At 39.2% G+C, this 19,806-nt stretch overlaps 1 protein-coding gene across 18 annotated transcripts in view; it reads left to right on the forward strand.

Annotated features, from left to right (window-relative positions):
* The window catches only part of LOC110393701, a 219,892-nt gene that overhangs the window by 130,346 nt on the left and 69,740 nt on the right, over positions 1 to 19,806 (forward strand). For all 18 annotated transcript variants that reach the window (XM_021386865.1, XM_021386871.1, XM_021386870.1 and 15 more), the window contains one exon: positions 675 to 814. In XM_021386865.1, the coding sequence (XP_021242540.1) occupies positions 675 to 814 (140 nt within the window). The remainder of the gene's footprint in view (positions 1 to 674; positions 815 to 19,806) is intronic.

The following is a 19,806-nucleotide window of genomic DNA, read 5'->3' on the forward strand; positions in this document are numbered from 1 at the left end:
CTCAGATCACTTCCCTCCGTGTGCTTTACTGTGTGGATATCCAAATTTTTATGCTGAAAATGTATGATGTACAACAGGGAAAACTGAGCAGGATGAGCAGGTAGAGCAGGCATGTCCAACTCACAACCCATGGGCCTCATGTGGCCTGGCACAGCTCTCACCATGGCCACCCCCTGGCCTGTGCCATCATGGCAGCAGCTCTGCCCCACCAAGCGGCCCAGCCTGCCCCTGGCCCAGCCTGCCCCTGGTCCAGCCTGCCCCATCGCTACAACAACCATACATCAATGTGCAATCAGCACTGTCTGGGCTGAAACCAGGGCACATGGAGGGTGCAGTGCAGTGCTGACTCGAGTGATGGCAAATAACTGTGTGCATTTTGATACAATGGCTAAGCACGGTCCTGTGAACAGTGAAAAATATGCAGCCATGCTTTCTGTTTGGATGCAGGAATAAGAGAATAGGCTTCAACATTGCAAAAAAACACATCAGTTTATGTTTATTACTCCATATTCAAATGATATAAATACATTATTTGCAAATGTTCAAATGGAATGTATAGAATTGTAATCAGATATTCAACTCAAAAGTTCGAAGCAGGGTAAAATTGGCATACTTTGCTATTGCGCCCAACTGCTGACCTTACTATTGTAACTTGTTTTTCTTTTCATTTAAAGTTCAACTGGAATAACCTACCTGAAGAACACTATCGAGAAAAATCAAGTGCTGTGAACACCACAAGCCTAGAGGAAGGTAAAGCATCTTCAGGGAGCAATTTTTACTGGGAGGAGTTAGAGAAATATACTTTTTCTGTGTGGTAAGTAATCTCAGCACCAAATATCTTCACAACCCAAAAGTATGCTTTGTTAGTATTGTATTATATAGAGGTATCTAAATTCAGATGAGTATTATAAAGATGCAAGTCCAACCTGCGAAATTTGCCTTTGTGCATACAAGTTATGACTATGACATCATATGCTATTTGTCCACAGAAAAATGTTTTTTTGTTGTTTTGTTTTTCTATATGTATGCTATTTATTCAGGTAAATATTAAATATTTCATTTTCTTCTCTTTGATCACTGTTACCTCTGGCGTTATTTACAACATGCACACCCTGCCTGGATTATAGAAATACTGGGGTTTTTTTGTACATAACTTCTCAGTGAAACTTTATAAAGAAGAATTAATTTTTATTTCCCAAATCATTTTAAAGTAGGGAAGATGTGTTATTTCCCCTTCCCAGATAAGGATATAAGGTAAGATATTTCTAGCATTTATAAGCAACAAATGACTCAGGTTTTCTTTTACTCTTTACTGATGTGTATGAGTGAAGTTGATCAACAGAGAAACTTTGAAATTGCTGTATTCCTTTTAAAAACTGACAGTTTTGGCAAAGCTTTTTTTAGAAGAAATTAAAGATTTCTAGAAAAATCTCATTTTAACATTTTAAGATCAATACATTACCTTTTTCAAATGTTGCTTTACACTGTATTTTTTCTTTACTATAAAATACATATATGCAGAATGACATAAAATAAAAAAGACAAATTAAAGTGAAATTTAAAAAGATTACATCAAAATTAAATATTTCTTATACTTTATTTTTCCTGGGGTTTCTTCTGGGTAGTGGCAACATTTGGACAGTTATTCATAATTAGTAGAAAACAGTGAATACTCAGTCCTTCATGAGGACTGTCTTTCACAAAGCTCTGTATTGTGTTTTGAATATTCAAAACCCAGTCATATTGTACATCTCTGGCACCTGTTCTTTTCTGCAAATCAGCCCCTTGCGTCTCCAAGAAAATGAACATCAGAGTAGGGTGGATATCTTGAAAATTTGGTTTCAAATGATTTCTCTATAAAAACATTATAGGATTATTTAATTAGGCAAGTCAAGCATCCTCCAGCATTGCTAGTCCTGAGAACACCCTGTTGTTCTCTACTCTCATTTGCCACTTTGTGCCTTGGAAGATTGGCAGGAAGTTTGGTAAAGACCCTACAGAAACAAGGTGCATTTTAACTATAGAAACCTGAACCAATCCCTAGAGGTGGTCAGGCCTGAGTATTGTGTGAGGCAACAAGAAAGTGGAAAAATAGCACACAGTCATGAAATTAGACTGCCATTGTCATTTTGGACTCTTAAGGTTCCCCTTTTCCTGACTGTAATTTAAGAACAGATTTCAGAATATCAGTGTTCATCCAAATATCCTTGCCAGCTCTCACTATTTTATTTTACTTGTCTCAGTTCTCAAATTAGATTGACCAAATTATCATCAGTACTTTCCATCTCAAGGTGCTTGATTTCTGTGTTAGTGAACTTCAGTGTCACTCTTCTGTTTCTTGCAGAAGTTATGGTGATCCAGTTAATATTTTAAATCAGCAACTGGGCAGCAACGATCTTTCTTTCCAAAGCCATTCAGCTTGAAAGTGTTGGAAAATGAGTCCAAATCCACATTTCCTTAGCAAGGACATATTCCTGGGGCACACATTGGTTTCTGATCACTATCCAGGGCATTGAAGCTGGTGGCTTCTGCAATAGCACAAGGTGCCCCAGGGGGAAGAGCCATTTGCAGTAGTTGGTGTGCACCTTCAGTATGATGTGGGAATCAAGAGAAAAACATGGCTCTTCCCCATTTTTGTTTTATCTTCTCCTCTCTTTGCCCCTCTTGAGGAGGATATAGACATGGAGCTTAATGCTGATGTGGACAGTGACATTTTGATAGGTGCAGTGGAAATACTAAGTCACGGCTTGAACCAGTGACTGAGCACCTGGTGGGAAGGCAGGGCCAACCCAGGGGAGCTCAGGTGTAAGCAATTTTGTTGGAGATCCCTGCATACCTGAGGCCTTCTGAAGGTAAGTGGTTTCTTTCCTTTATTTCTGTGCCCATGGCTGTTGCATTTGAGCAAATCCTCACTTGCTGTAGCCTGGGACCTTGCTACTCTGCTGTCATTGCTGTGTTTTCCGTTGTCTTACCATAGGACATGAGGTAACGGTCTTGAGTTGTGCCAGGGGAAGTTCAGGTTAGATATTAAGAAAAAATTGTTGTCTGAAAGAGTGTTGAGGCACTGGAATGGGCTGCCCAGGAGGGTGGTGGGGTTGGTGTCCCTGGAGGTGTTCAAGAAACGTGTACAAGTGGTATGTACGGACATGGGTTAGTAGGTAATATTGTTAGTAGGTGGATGGTTGGACTATATGATCTTAGATGTTTTTACCAACCATAATCATTCTATAATTCTGTGATTTGCTGAGGTTTCTAGAAGGATCAGAGCTATGTCTGAGTTACAGGGTGAAAGCCATATATTCCTGGTATGAAACAAAGGCTGCTAGGCACTCCTCATACAGACTGTACTCTGTGCTGTCCAACCTTAATTGAAGACAACTGAGGCTAGTATTTTGTTATTTCAGTATACCATTCTATGTACTGCCTCTGCCATCCTCTTTGAAATAAACACTGGTGCTTCCTTTATTTACCTATTCATGTATTATGTGACGGTCCCATGAGGTTAGAACAAAACAAAATTTAGAGAGTGTTTCTTTGCATTCTGCTTCACTAGTAGTAAAATGTCATCTTCATCAGAAGGAAAAAAGAATGGGAAAACAAATCATTCAATTCTTGATAAAGTAATATAGATATTGTAATTAGCATGCCATGTATCGAGAGTGTCTTTAATCATCTTTTTTTTTAACTGAGAGTTAATTCAGTTTCTCTGTGTAATTGAAGGAGTATCAAATACCATATGAGTTACTAGCTACATTTGCTAACACACCAGTATGAGGTTCTAGTTGTTGCTCACTTCTGTCTGTATTTACTCCTTTCTACTTTCCCACTTTCTCCATCAAAGAGCATCAACTCCTCTTTGTCTGTTTCCAGACCTTCCTCTCATCTAGGATTGCTACCTTTTAAAAAATGCAATGCAAGATAATTAGCTACTACAAAAATTTTTAAGAGGACTGTAGATCTGGGGGCAGCTTAGATGTCCATAAACTTCAGAGTTTTAGATGTTCCAAGATACAATCTGAGCAATTTCCTTGATCTTTTATTGCAGCTGGTAAATCATTTATTGGGGCAGGTTATTTTACAAAATCCTCTTTAAAAACAAAATCCCATAAAAAGTTTTTATCATAAAATACTGCACGACCAACAGTCTTCAAAGCTGTATATACACTGTATTAATTAAAAGCTAGTGTTGTAGTGCGACAAGTTAAAAGTATGCAGTCTGTCTCAGTCTCTTTTTTTTTTTTTCTTCTCCTTCTTCTTCTTTCCCGATATTTTTTTTCCTCTCTTCTTTACTCTCTCTCATTTTCTCTTTTCTTGTAGGGCCTTCCAAGGGGGAGATTGGAGAGCATGAGAGAAATTTTCTTTTGTGATCACAAATATTTTTGTGATAATTGTGATTTTTTTTTTCCCCTTTATTGTTGCAGCATGCTTGTCCTTTTCCATTCAGATTAATCTGACAGTGGTGTCTCACGTCCGTAGGCCATAGTCAACCCTCCTTATATTGGGCATTATATGCACATGTAACAAAAAGATTATTTTGGTTCCAGAAGCCCATAGCCTTCAAATTCAATCTCGCAGTCTGCCTGAGCGACTCTTCCCCTGTGCCAAGATGCATCCTTGCTGAAAGCAGCAGGCTTTGCTTACATTTGCTGAATGGAGGGGGATGAGCCCAACACATACAAAGAGAGAGAGAAGGTTAAGACAACACATGTGTATGGTCAGGTATTAAAGGGAGGTGAGCACAGCTGGTGTGATCAGCTCCAGGGAAACTTCACAGGTGTTGCTACAGAGCTACCTAAGGATCTGGCCTCCCACCACAGCTTTGCTGAGCATCTTTCTCTCAGTAGTTGGCCTTTCTAGAACCAAGAGCCCATGCAGCCTACAGAATAACATGAATATTTTTAGTTTTAGTGGCTATTGTCTGAATTAGGTGAAATCTATAAGCTTAAGAGAGAAAATGTTAGGACAAGTTTCAGCCCTTGCAGCCCCAAACCTTATGTCAGGAGCTTTCTGGCTGCTCATTTTTCAGTTCCCTGAGGAAAAAAGTTCTTCATGACTATTTGTTACAATAAAGGCAGATTTTCTGGAAGTGGATAATAAGTATGGATGGGAGAAATAATTTCGGCACTTCAGCATTTTAACACTGCTTTTGATGTGCCGTTGTATTTGAGTTAGAAAGAACTTCCCAGATTGCAAGAACTTGTGTCTGTTTCAATACCCTCAAATAGTGTCATGCTGTTCGGGACTCCAGGACTCTTCAACTTGACCTGAAACACAAATAATGAACTAGTGGCTTCAATTACAACTGTCATATCATCAAATACAGCTCTTAAGGGTTAATTTTGCTCACTAATATAAAGTAATGATCATCCTTTGTCTCTGTGCAATTAGCTTTGAAACAATGTGCCTGTAGCTCAGACTGAGGCTAAATGTTGCTTTGAAATTCTTTCTCCCCTGCTACAAACGTGTTAAGCTGACTCTGTCTAGCTTCTGTAAAAGGAATTTATTGCAGGGCACCACCATTCAGGGACACAGCCATGTACTGCCTCGGGTAGCTCAGGAGCGGGCTAGATAGTGTGTTTCCAAAGCAGGATCAGATAGCACCTTGAGCATCAGTAGAGAATAAATCTACCTAGATTTACATGCTCACACCTCTAAAATGCTCGGGCTTGGACTGAGCGTTGCTCCATCAGGAGCAGCCTTGGTGTGAGATGGGCAGGATGGGGAGAACAGGATGCACTTGGCAGCATGCACTAGCCTAGACAAGGCAGATGGAGCTGATGAGCCATTTGCAGTACTGCACTTGTAGCCCTTATGGTGTTTTTTGGTCAAATTCATGAGCATGCTGAGGGACAGGAAGGGTTAACTGCAAGGAGAACAATATAGTAAGGTTGTTTTTTAGCAAAAACAATAAACTTTCCATTTATAACACTCATGTGAATTGACATTGAAATAAATGCAGATGCTTCTTTGCTTGGTGTATTCCCTGTTGTGCTTTCTAAAGCACCTTCACATATGGTTTGCCTTGTTCCTGTGAAACTGCTTGTTGTTTATGTCACACAAACAGAACAGATTGAATTTACACTGAGTAAAGGGATGATGAATTAAATGTTAGAGGAGAATCCTTGTCTGAGTGTTTAAAATTTGTTCGAAATCAGTGTTGCATGTTTGAAAAGTTTCTGTAGAATATCCCTTAAGCTCTTCTAAAGATTTCATTAAAATAGAAAAGAATGGTGTGGCTGCCTATAAATGCAACCTTTTACTCAAATATGTAACATTTACCTAAGACCGAAGGTCAAATTTTACCAGTTTTTTATAGCTGTTCTAGAACAACCTGCTTCATGCACTATATATAAAATACTGTCATTAAGAGTGGGCATTCCCCTTTCTTCTTGAAAAGGGGACTGGCTCTTTATCCCTTGCTTTATTAAGGTCTAGTTATTTGAAAATTACTTTTAGAAAGTGCTTCTTAGTAATTTCTGAGACACCTACTTCAGTGTTTCTACTTCCATTTTGAGCTGGAAACTAGCTCATACTTTTCAAGATGCAGATTTAAAGGTAAGCCAAACTTCACATGTTTAAAGAAATTGGAAAGCCTACTGTGTTCTTGGAATACTTTTGCATATTTGATATGTCCTTCCTAGAAGTGCTCTGCTTTGGTCGTGTGAGCATGGAGTGCCACCAGGATCAGTCCTGATACTGGACTGTCCACAGGAGTTTTGTTCTGTAAGCAAGTCACAGCAGGACACAGATCATGAATTTTTTTCCCATGTGTTCAGAGGTCAGATCAATATTTACATTGGTGTATGTCCTTGCAATTTCAGAGACTGAGTTTTTGTGTTAGACTGGTATATAGTTCTGTGAAGTTTTAGCTTTATTTTTAGCCTTGTGGGGCCTTGTGTGGGCTAGTTTAGCATATATGCAGAGAGACCGTGCTCCTTTGCACTCTGGTGTCAACGAAGAACAGTATGTCTGTATGGATGCATTGTGGTGCATAAGCTGGTGCAAGTGAAGGGTGAATGATAAATAAGGTGTGTACCTTGCTGACACAGGTGGAAATAGAGAGGGGCAAGCTGTGTGAAGACAAACTGGAAGGTACAAGCATGTGGAGTCTGCTACCTCTTTGCCAAAATTCAAGTTATTTAAGTGGCATAAGAACATAGATTGGGATATTCAAATGTAATAAGGAATCTGTAAGTTTCCGAAGATGGATTTACAGATTAGACAATGAGAAACATGGTTGCTCCCATGTCCAGCAGTGCCAGTGAGAGTGTGCTGGGTGTCTGTCTTTATATGTTATAAATTCTGTCTTTGGTTTCCCATATCATAACTTGCTTAAATGTTTGTAGCCATAACCTTTACCGGTTTGACATCATTAAGGTTCTCTTTGAACTGCAACTCACTCATTTTCAAGGCTTACACAACATTTGGTATTACCAGAAATACATGCTAAGGAAATACGAGTCTATTCAGAGCATCTTTTACATAACACTTTTGCAAAGCCCTCCAATGTCTATGTACACAGTGCATTTTGCCCAAATTTGATATCTCTGCAGTGACAGGAACATTTAATATTGCAAGTATCTATTTACTTCATCATAATTATGCTAGAAATTAATTTTATTCATGTGTTCAGTATGATGAGATGAGTTGGCAGCTGCTGTCCTTCCTCCTGCAGTTTCCAGATCTGTGGAACTTCACTAGCTTAGAGGTGGCCTCCAAGCAGTGGGGAGGGGAAACACGTGATAGAAATCCCTCAACAGGCAGTGATGGTTGACAATGAGCATTGAGTGACTGCTTACTGAGGGTGTCAGTGAGGTATTTTTCTACTAGTATTAACATTCTCAGGCAGAAAGGAGCAGTGGGCTCAGTCTTTGAGCAACTTCATTAATGAAATCAAGTTTTCATAGAGATCTTGGCAAGGAACTAGTGTAGTTGCTGTGTGATTATATGTAATGGAGCAGGAGGAGCAGGCAAATGCTCCCCAGTGCTGGAGCAGACAAGTCATGCTTTGCCCTGGCCCTCTTTGGGAGAGCAGATTTACAATTCTCTGCCAAAATGCTTGTGTTTCCCTCTCCTCCTCCCACTTAGAGAGCTCGTGTTTGGTGAAAGTGAAAGAAGATAGCAATAGTTGATGGAAAGCTGGTTATGGTGACAGAGTGTGGCTTTCATGTATTAAGTCATTAATTTCTCTTAAATACTGGGAACGTTGAGTTTCCAGTTGCTGAGCAGCCTGGGCTCCCAAAGTCATTTGGAGCCTTTGCCACCAGGGCAGTGAAAGAGCATCTCAGGGTATTACCTGCGCTTCTCCCTCATAAATATTTCGGACCATTTAGCCTTATTTCCTGCTCAGCACAAAAGCGCTTTTTGACATAGCTGAATTGCTTTTCACTTTCTTCAGGCTTAAAGGAAGGTAAAAGACTTTGTAAGCTGTCTGTGCTGCATTGGGTAAAGAGATGTGGTGGTCATTTGTCATTTAATACGCATTTTGTTTTCATGAGCTAGAAAAAACGATATTACTGATGACTAGTGGAGAAAAGAAAAGCTGTGAGGGCACCCTACACGGTCATCTCTAATGAATAGAATGAATAAAAATAATAGGTGCATTACACAGCTAACTGTCACATCTTCAGGGCACTACAGTAAATAAGTGGGACTTATACATGTGCATTAGTAGCTAAGTGGGTACCACACTTTGGATCCTACTGAGTACAGTGTGGAGGAAAAAAAAATGTGATTGCTGCTTTTTATCTGTCGTTGCTGTGGTACAGAAACATAGACCATATGCATGTAAAACAACTTTGTTATTTCAGTAAATTCTCTAACTCTCTCTGTTGTAGCCTGTAGCAAAATGTATAAGTAGCTGAAGATCCTGGTGGGATAGTTCTGAATCTATCAGAATAAAATACCTCTGCAGAGGCATAATTATTATTAAATACACAGTGATGTGTGACAAAACAGCCAGATAACTAGGAGGGTCTCTGCCCTTGCAAACTTACAGTATACAATGAGACACTTTGCGAGGGATGAGGATAAGAAACTATGATGGTAAACTGAAATGATGAAGAGCAGGAAAGTCTGAGCAGATATGGGTCTTCCAACTGGTAATTCTTGGAGGTGATGTTAAAAGTGAGAGTGCTCATTGGAATAATAAGATGAGAGAGGCTGAAGTCAAGAAGTGAGGATGCTGGAATGGGGGCAGTCCTCGTGTTTAGTTGTATTAGTGGCTAAGAGTTTGCTTTGTCCTATGCCAAACTCTGTGTTTTAATTTGTAAGCTTATTGGTCCTGAGATCTAACCCTGCATTTGCATTAGGTCATTGCTGAGAGATGATGACTAGCAATATTCCAGAGGGTCTGTCTTATGGGACTCAAAATGATGAAACTCCAGGTTAAGCCATTCTTTCTTGCAGATGTCCTGAATGCTGCATCTTTCTCACATATTTGCAGAGATGCCCTTTTAGTCTTCCCATCTAAACAATTACAGGGGTTAAGAGCTGGGGGCAGAACAGAAAAATTCCTCTTCGCTGATCAGCCCTATTACTCAGAAATAGGGGGAAGCTATTTTACAGAGCTTTTAACTAACTACTCATGTGACATGTTCTGTATTGTTTGCCCATTAATCCAAAAATTACTGTTCCCTTTGAAGCTTGCTTTATATAGAGGAAACAATGCCACCCTTAATCAGTGTGTGTATCATCTTATACAGGGTAACTGCCTGTTTGCATTTGCATTGAATTTCAGATTAATGTAGTAGAGGGGCCTTATAACATCATTAGGTTTTTTTTTTGTAAGTTATAGTATTTCAAAGTTGGAATCATTTCCATTTCAAAACATTGCATCATGATCTTCAGCTTCTAAAAGACACTTGGCTATATGTTCGTGCCACAAGTATTCAATTTAGTCTTAGATGGGGCAGGAATTTTGAGGAAAGAAAAGATTCTCTTGTCTCTGGGTATCTGTCTTCCCGTCTCTGACTTTAACATATGTGCATTAGATATTGGGTTTGACCTACAAAATGGCAGAGGGCAGAGGCTGAAAGAAGCATATTCAGTCCAGTTCATCATGTGATAAAGCACAGCGCATGTGGAAAAATGCTTCCGGTCTGTACATGAGTCGTGTATTCAAGTACATGAGCCATTTGAAAACGGTGCCCAGCTTTGCTGGAGATAGCAGAAAGAATGAGCATATTTCCAGTGTGGTAGCCTTACTCATTCCTCAGCTTTCAGGAAGAATATGATAAATGAAAGCTTTAGCAACCATATGAGGTCATATCAGGACTGTCCAAATGCTGGCCCAAGGAATAGCCTCATCCAGCATCTGAGCAGCTTTCAGCAACTCCTTGTGATTGCACATACCCAAAAGCTTAATGCCAGCTCTGCTGTGGTCACAGGGATGTGACTCTGTTGTGCATTGCCACCAATCTGCAGAGTTGTGGGAGATGAAAAATCCTACCATTTCATTGGTAAATCAGCTTTTACTTTGGTTGATTTCCCAGGTAAATACATCATGCTGTGTTTACAGTCTACTTCTAGGAGAGTTTTCAAAGCAGCATACAGTAGGCTTGTGCCCCAGTGCTAGTTTCTCTCCTTCTTATTAGTATGGAAATGTGTTACCTTAAAAGCTGTTTATTAGACAGTCTTGTCTATCTAAAGCACTGAGTCCATTTACTGTAGTGTGCTGGTCATTTTAAAAATATTTCCACTCTTTTTTTTTTTTAAACAAAAAAAGTAAAAAAAGTAATATTGGGAGGAGAGATGGGTGGATTATTTTCTAATATGAACAGTTTGTTAGAATTGTATTGAAATCACTGTACGTTGTCAACTTTAAATTCACCCTAAATAGGAAATTCAAGGAAGTCTGACTTGGGCAATGTAAAAAAAGTAAAAATAAAATCTCAATTGTGGAATCAAGTGACAAAATAAGTGATAGTTCAGGCCTGGCCCACACAAAACTGCAGCCTTGTTTGAATCAGGCACTGGGAATATAAACCATAGTTCAGGGGTTTATGATCATTACTAATCTTAGATACATCACAAGGCTTCAAAATTTGGGCTACGTTCCATGTGCACCAGGAGTAGCCTTTTCTTACTTCAAGTAATGTTACAGGAACAGTAAAAAATTCTTGCTACTAGGAATGCAAAGCTCTGTGGGACTTAGATGGGACCTGACATTTATACAGTTCATCACTACTGTAGATCAAGGAATACTACTTTTAGCAAAGAATGCATATTCATTCTTTTTTGTTAACCTTTGCTTCAGTGCTTTCATGACAAGATTGTATGGGTATGTAGCTGTGTTTTAACAGTTTTTTAATTTCAGTTGTTGCTTGAAGCACTATGCTGGAAATTAGACACTTTTAGTAGTTCAATTATTGTTGATTTATTCATCCCTCTTGTAGATACAGTGAATGTAGTTACTATAGTAAGGTTATCTAGTTCTGAATGCCAAATGCCAAGTTTCAGAGCTTACATCTTGGCAACTGCAAGACTTATTGTCTTGGAATTTGTCATGCCGGCAGTGCTGCCTTGCAGCATTTATTTCACAGATTTTCATTAAATGGAGGAAGACGAGAGAATAGTGTTACTAGTGACACTGTGCATCAAACTGTTTACTAATGGCACAGGGAAATCAGTTCAAAATAAAGTACTTAAGGCTTCATTCAGCCATTTTCCTAGACTTCATTGAAAGAATGATGGCATTACACAAAGTATAAAGATGTAAAAATGCTAATCTGGAAAGATGATTTATTTAATATCACCCATCTTGGAAAAAAAAAAGGGAAGCTTAGAACAGCATAATGAACTAAAAACTGTTGCATAGCGCTTAACGTTCATTAACTTTGTTATAATTTCTCTTTTGGGGCAATTAGTCAGCAGAAACTTGCTTAAATTCCACCAGCTTTAGCATCTGCTTTCGGTATTTTTCTAAAGACAGCAAATGCTTCAGTAAGACAGGGGCAGGTCCTCAGCTGAAGTGAGTTGTTAAAGCACCATTTCCAGTGGAGTGATGACAATTTACTCTGACTGAAGCGTAAACTTTCATGTTAACCTGCTGTAACACTTTCCATCACACTGTAGACTGTCTACATGTGAAATATAATGCACCTAATGGCATTTAAATTAGCTATCATTGGAGGCATCTGTCACACTATAATCTTTCCTAGTCACTTGTAAGGTCTTCCACCACTTAGCCTCCCTCTGCTTTTCCATAGCATGCCTTGTGGTGATGTTACTGTACATCTGAAGTTATCAGCTCTCATTTCTGCTTGTCGCTACTTTTATGTGCATCTTTGACCTATCCCTTTCACTTGGGGAGGACTCCTCATAGAATCATAGAAACATTAAGGTTGGAAAAAGACCTCTAAAATGATCTAGTCCAATTGTCAACCACTGTGCCCACTAAACCATGTCCCTGAATTATGATATTTGTGAATTCACTTCTTTAATCCTACCCTCCTCAGAAAGGCAGCTAGAAATCATTATCATCTAGCTCTCCTTGGAGTGATGAGAACATGAGAGTGCTGAAACTGGTGTGATGTTGGATGAAAACACAGCCCCACAAGTGCATTTCTGCTTAAATTTGTGTTTAATTCAGTGCTTCTTTACAACCTCTCCAAAACATTAGTTGGTAATGTTACTAGTTCATACAGCATTTTGATGCTTCTGGAACAATAATTAAAAAAGAATGCCAATTAATCATGTGCATTTACCATTTAACCACAATAGAACTTCAAGTGGTCAGTGCTGCTGCAGTGATCTAAATGATTGTACACAAGTATGAAACTGATTGTAAATAGTTTGGCCAAAAGTTGCACCAGGCATAAGAGAAGGAGTACATTCAATGGAGCAATCCATAATTAGCTGATAAGTAACAAATTTGGTTTCAGGGGCTGTCATCAACTAAAAGTGTCATCTTTTAGGATTAAAATAAGGAATCACAGATACTCCTACTTAGTTTGTAGCTCACAGCTTTCCCCCAGCGTAAGTAACGTAAAAATTTAAACTGGAAAAAGCATAAGCATAAGCTCTTTACCATTGTGATTATTTCTTCCAAGAGGTTGAGGATTGTATTCTACACTTGAATTGGAAACTCTGTGCTGAAGTTCTCTTTAAAAGCTTTTAACTAAAATTGGAGATTCTCGCTCTACTAAAACAGTGCCTTTTGCACAGCACTGTCACTGCTTTGTTTTCTGAATTAAAACAAAAAGACACTTTATTTTTTTAAAAGGAATAACTGATCCTAAGCTATATCAAAGTCTGATATTCTTTCGATCCATATTTGCTTTTCTGATTTTCTTTGAATGCCTGCTTCAGATCCACTGATTTATTAACTTTTCTCTTTACTTGACTAATTCATAGTATTTTTAGTTTCTTTGCTGTCCCATTTTCCTCATTAGTGTTGCAGAGGTTTCTCAGGCAGTTGAAAACACGTGCTATTGCAGGATACTTTCTAACCCATGTTTGCCACTAACTGAATTATACATGGGTGGCATAGCACATATTCAGTCTTTCATCCTTATCTGTTACTTCATCATTACTTTCAATCTCAGTGAAAAATGTGACTAACATGTTGTGTGGTATAAATAGACACTGCAGGTTGAGATCATTTATGCATGGTTTGAATTTTGATGAAATTTTATACTGCCCTCTGGGCTAAACACTTAACCTAAGTGATTGTCCCAATAATTTTGTTGAATCAAACCTTTTCAGATGGAAGTTTTACCTTTCATTATGTTCTAAATTGTTTACTATAAAGCTTTCCAGAAGTGTTAGGAAGCAAATAAAAAAGACACAGTTGCTGTTTATCAGTGCTTCGGTGAATCATTATCTTGTCAATATAAATGACTGGAAATAAGAATACTTAGGAACATTTCAGCTCAAAAGACTGTGCTTTAAGTTATTGCAGTCCATCCTCGATATCTTATTCTGCTACAGCCACAAGACTGAGGGTTCTGCAAAATCTAAAACTATTAATCTAGATCTGTCTATATACCAGCATTTATGTATAAATATGTTTGCATTCAGTACAGTGCAGTATACCAACTCTTGTAATCTGAATTTTAATTTCATAATTGCCACGGCTGTGTGATCTTCCTGTATTTATTTATGATATTTAAATTGCTTCAGCTGTATTTCTGTTGTTTTAAAAAGTGATGCTTCATGTCTATATTTGGGTTAATTTTTATTTCAATTACAAACATTCTCTCCATGCAGCTTAGTTTTTGATGTTGAAAAGTCTAGAATTTATTACTACGAGCTGAAAGTAATTGTTGAACACTGACATTTTAAGTATTAAAATAAAGTAAGTAATTGTCATTCATTTGATTAAGATATTCCGTTTCTTGCAACAACCAATTAAAATACCGTGCTTTTAACTGGAAAAGTGTCTCCTTCAATTTTCAGCTGAGCATTTTGTAGAGATTTTCATTGTTCGTAACCATGGCAAGTTGCAGATCAAATACCACCCGTTACTTTCTCTTATCTATTTTTAAGTTAATGGCCCTAATTTGTACACTAAATTTAGGAAAAAGATTCTTTTTTTTTCCTCCAGAAAACAACAGCATTTTTAACGAAGTCATAGTGTCCAGGTCTGAGGAATTAAGTGGCTCACATTGGAAAGGTTGTCATTGAGTTGCATGCCCACTGTCACATTGGCAGGCTCCTTGGTACCCTCTGTAGGCCCTGTTTTCTGGTCCTCTTGAGGAAGGCATGCTGTGGGGAGCTCTCCCACCCTGCCTGTCCTCCTGGCCTACTTTAATAGAAGCCTGTCTCAGTGGGGTGAGGATGGAGGGGGGTGAAGGTCAGTGTGTGCCTGGGGGCCATGAGGGTCGGTGTTCACCCCTGAAAGCGTTTGGGCAGCAGTTTGGCCATGGCACTGTGTCTCATCTCCCTGTTTTCCACTGAAGCACAGGCTTCCCAGGAAGGCTCCGTACTTGATCCCACACAACGTGGAGCCTCAGCGGTTAAGGTGCACACTGGGACATTTGACTCTGGTATAGCCATGTGAGATGAGCAGGCAGGAGTGCTTCACACAGCCCGTGGGCTGTAGAAACGAGCTGGTGAGTTCTGAAGAGAGCACCAAAACTTGAATACTTTATCAAGAAAAGAATCCCAGAGAAAGGCAGTTTTTTGGCAACTGCTGCTAGTCAGTAGTCCCAATTTCCCGTCACACAACAGTCTCAATGGAAAATTTTATGGCTAGCCTTAGTGCAGACTCTTTCAGAGGTGTTGAGCACCCACTGTGCCCATTAATTTAAATAAGCCCATAATGTGGTTTACATTTAATAAAGTTGCAGCCTCCACATGAACCAGGTTTACTGAGTGTTGCCTGCTTTCCTGCTGGGTCTGAATCTGCTGGTCTGGATAGTGTAAGAGACTTGGACTCACCGCACGCCTTCACCCCCCGTGTTTGTTACAACTTCAAGCAAAGACTACTGAGAATGTGTTTATACCCAACAGAGAAGGCTTTTATTTGAGGATAAGCTTACACACAAGTAAAGTGAATGATGAATAGGTTTGTACAAGGAAAAAACCCTTATTTTTGGCAGTTCTGCAACTCAGTTATCATAATTGAACTCTGATAATTCTCATAAATAAAATCAATGTATTGCTTTGGTACTTAGACAACACTAGAAAGATAGCTTATTGTTTGTTTTAAAATCTTCAGCTACAGTAATAAAATAAAAGTACCAAGTGCATATTAGGAAAATTAGCAGAATGAAAATGGGTCAAAATTTCACCACTGTGAATTATCTTGCAAGTCCAGCAACTTCTGCAGGGCAGATCTGTCAATTGAAAGCTGAATCTTAGTATGTAATTTCTACAAAAGAAAGCATGTTTTTTTTTTTTTTTATGGAAGGGAAGTACGAAAAGCAGTGTACGTGTGATTGTGTGCTCATTTATTCTTATTTACAGTAAGAGAGCCCCAGTAACTGTACCTTATAGCAAAAGTTGCTCATGATTGGTGTTCTGAATTAAATAGACTGGTGGTGGCTGCTTTTGTTACCCAGCCTAGTCTTGTAGGCTGGCTGCATGTGCTTCCAACATTGTGTCATTCAACTCATAATAAATCTAACCAGTTTATTGTTCAAGAGTTTGTACCAAGACCTTGTCTACAATTGAGTCTCAGCTTAGTTGTTACTAAGGAGGAAAAGATTTTTGGAAAAAAAACATTTTTAACTTCTAGTGTTGACTATAGTCTGAGTTTTCAGTACCTTAATATTGCCTGGTTGAGCAGATCCAAAGTCACCTTTTAGTTGGCTCACTGGTGGGTTGAAATTTGTTTGCGTTTTGGTGATGGCCCGTAGTGTTTTGCTGAGTGGGTAGTTCTCCTGTTCTCTTTCTTCCCCTGGGACTTTCCAGGCCTTCTCTGGTCCTCCCACGCAGCTTCTGGCAGCCCTGCTCCAGCTCCCAAGCTGGAGCACAGCCTCCAAGAGTAACGACAGTCCCCAGGGTCGCTGGGATAGCACAACAAAAAAATGCATTTCCATTTTACACTCCTTACTATGAGCGCAGTCTCAGTGCTGTGTGTTATCTACCGCAATACTTACCAGAACAATTCCAGAGTGGATGACACAGAGTATTTTACAGTCTGTCTCAGGCTACCCACTTGAAATGAAGGAAGCATATGATTGCATCAGAATCAAGGATGTGTGGTATTACTGTCTTGGTTGAGGTTTTTGGTTTTTTTTTTTGATGAAGCACTTTTCACTGAAAAATTAATTTTTTTCTAAATATGTAATTATGGAGAAGAGCTGTTGTTAACTCTTCTTCCAATTCAGGAAATGATGATTATAAAAAAGCTTGGACAATGTTGAAATATTTCATCTTGATGTTTTGAAGTGACTTTTGTTTCATGTCTTTTAATATATACAGAATTCTTTATTTTCTCTTGAAAAGATCAAAATTATTTCAAGAAGTTTAAATGATCAAAACAAGTCCTTTCGCTAACAAAAATATCAGCTTGTGTACATATTTCTTGTTTTCCACATTTTAATCCTGATTTGGGATCACAATTATATATGAAAATCTTCACATGAAAGGAAAGCTACTTTTAATCTCTCTTTATTCTGCAATCAGAAACTTTTAAGAGACCATCATACCTTACTTGAAGTGAGATCCTGTGAAGCATGAAATAAATAATACACATTCTCTTTGCCTGCATTGGTAAGTAATTGCCTTGTGAAACTCCTACATCTCAGCAACAAATAATTAGGTTTAGTATGAAAAAAGAATGAATGGACGCTAAGAACAGTTTCCCTACCCGCTATTGGCTTATTTTATCTTGGAGAATATCCTTACTGTCTGTACCTCAGAATCCTTTTATAGTCTTATTATGATGTATGCCATGAAAAATGTTATAGGTAGGGACCTTCAAGTTCATTCTTCTTCACACAGATGGTTATTATGTGCCTTCATGCTTGTTTTCAAGCTCCCTCTCTGCCATTTCTCTGCCAGTCTTTTATTTTCCCTGCTCCCATGTTTCATTTCCTGTCAGAATCAATACAGTTCAGGCCAGTGATAGCTAGAGCATTCCCTGAATTTTTAGAACTGATTGGATGGCATGTTCAAAAATTATCACATAATAGAAGAGCATTCACAGAGAAATGTTACTGTATTTTATGTTCATTTCTCACCCAGCTTCACAGAACCTGGTTTTTCCCAGATTTTCCCTTTTGTGTCTGAGTGGAATCTGAAGACTTCCAGCATTTATTCAAGATGTCTGGACCTTTGACAGCCCATGTGGCAATTCCAGATGCGACCACTGGACTGTACAGACTTGCTCTACAACACATGAGAAGGGCCTGCTCTGTGCCTGAGACATGTTAGATCTATTGTGTGTGGTTTAATAGCCTGCAAATGTGCAAGGAATCTGGTGTGCTCTAGATGCCTTGGACTTGCCACATACATGCAGCTCTCTGGATAGTACTTCTGGAGTAAATTGAACGTAACCCTGACTCGATAGTACGTACACACTCGATGGAGTGTGTATATGCTCTGCAGCGCACGTGTATCTGTTCTTTTTGAGAAAGCCCTGAGGTATGAATACCCTAAGCAGTACAGCTGCAGCTCTTGAATATAAAAGTGAAAAATATTGCAATTATTTTATTATTATTATTCTTTAACAAAATTATGGAAGTCTTGCATACTGATTCTTGTTCAGTGCTAAGAGCTGTGTTTTCCACTATGACTCTGTACTAGGAGGCTTATTACTACTCTGATCTGTTAGGGGGCTAATTTCCAAATTGCTTTGCTCAATCTACAGATGAAGAGGAAAAAAAAAAAAAGAAAAAATAGCCCCCAAACAAATCACATTGTAAGTGGAGTTTCTTCAGCTTCTGGAATTGTGGCTCAATGACTGCCAATGTGAAATTCCCAAATGCTGTTTAATGTTGAGAATTATGTAAGTTTCAATTTGTGCCACACTTAAAAATGCAAGTTCATTATATGTAAGTTCAATTTCTTCCTCCCTTCATGTTGGACAGAATACCAACTGGTGAAATATCAGGGTTACTTAAAAAGATCCATTAAACTAACTTAGATGAGCCTATATGTACAGTATAACCGTCTTGATCAAAGGACTTGCTTTCATCCAGGGAGTTGATTAACTGGGAAATGATTGGAAACAGCTTTTTTTCCAGCTTAGATTGGGTGATAATAATGTGGAAAGAATAAAAGCTCGAAGAGGAATGCTCTTTCACCAACTACGTTGGCGAAAGCATGAAAGACTATCGCAGAGTGGAAAAGGCAGTCTCTTCCAGAATAGGGACTATCTCTGGGAAAGCAGAGGTAGAGGAGATCCTGACTTACAGAAGAGAGATCTGACCTCAGTCAATGGAGTGTTCAAGAACAGTGAGGATGTGCAGAAATGATGATGAATGAAGTCTCTGTTTTAACCAACGTGCCCCAGGAAAGATGCATCATTTACACAGAGTAATCATAAAGCTGGAGTACTGCAGCCTGTGAAGTTAGACCTCATCTGAAGACAGCTGGGCTAGTACATTGTATTTTTCTGGAGGCTTAACACCTGTCTAACCAGAAGGCTGTGTTGCTATTCAGTGAGACCTTGACAGAGTGGAGAGTTGGGCAGAGAGGAACTCAATGAAGTTCAACAAGAGTGAGTGTAGTGTACTAAATCTGGGGAGGAATAACCGCACACATCAGTACAGGTTGGGGCATGACCTGCTGGAGATCAGCTCTGTAGAGAAGGACCTGGGGGTCCTGGTGAACAACAGGTTGGCTGTGAGCCAGCAGTGTGCCCTTATGGCCAAGAAGGCCAATGGTATCTTGGGTGCATTAAAAAGAGTGAGGCCAGTAGGTTGAGAGAGGTGATCCTCCCTCTCTATTCCGCCCTGGTGAGGCCACATCTGGAATACTGTGTCTAGTTTCAGCTCCCTAGTTCAAGAAACACAGGGATCTCCTAGAGAGAATCCAGTGGAGGGCCACAAAGATGACTGGGGACCTGGAGCATTCCCTGTATGAGGAAAGGCTGAGAGATCTGGGGCTGTTCAGCCTGGAGAAGGTTGAGTAGGGATTTCATCAATGCTTCCAAATATCTAAAGGGTGGAAGTCAAGTGGATGTGGCCAGGCTCTTTCAGTGGTGCCCAGTGATAGAACAAGGGGTAATGGGCACAAACTGAAACATAGGAAGTTCCATGTGAACATGAGGAAAATCTTCTTTACTTTGAGGATAACAGATCACTGGAAGAGGCTGCCCGGAGAGCAACATCTGGAGTCTCCTTCTCTGGAGATATTCAAAACCCACCTGGGCGCTTTTCTATGTGACTTACTATAGGGGACCTGCTTTAG

Source organism: Numida meleagris, chromosome 2, assembly GCF_002078875.1.
Source record: "Numida meleagris isolate 19003 breed g44 Domestic line chromosome 2, NumMel1.0, whole genome shotgun sequence".
Classification (NCBI taxonomy): Eukaryota; Metazoa; Chordata; class Aves; order Galliformes; family Numididae; genus Numida; species Numida meleagris.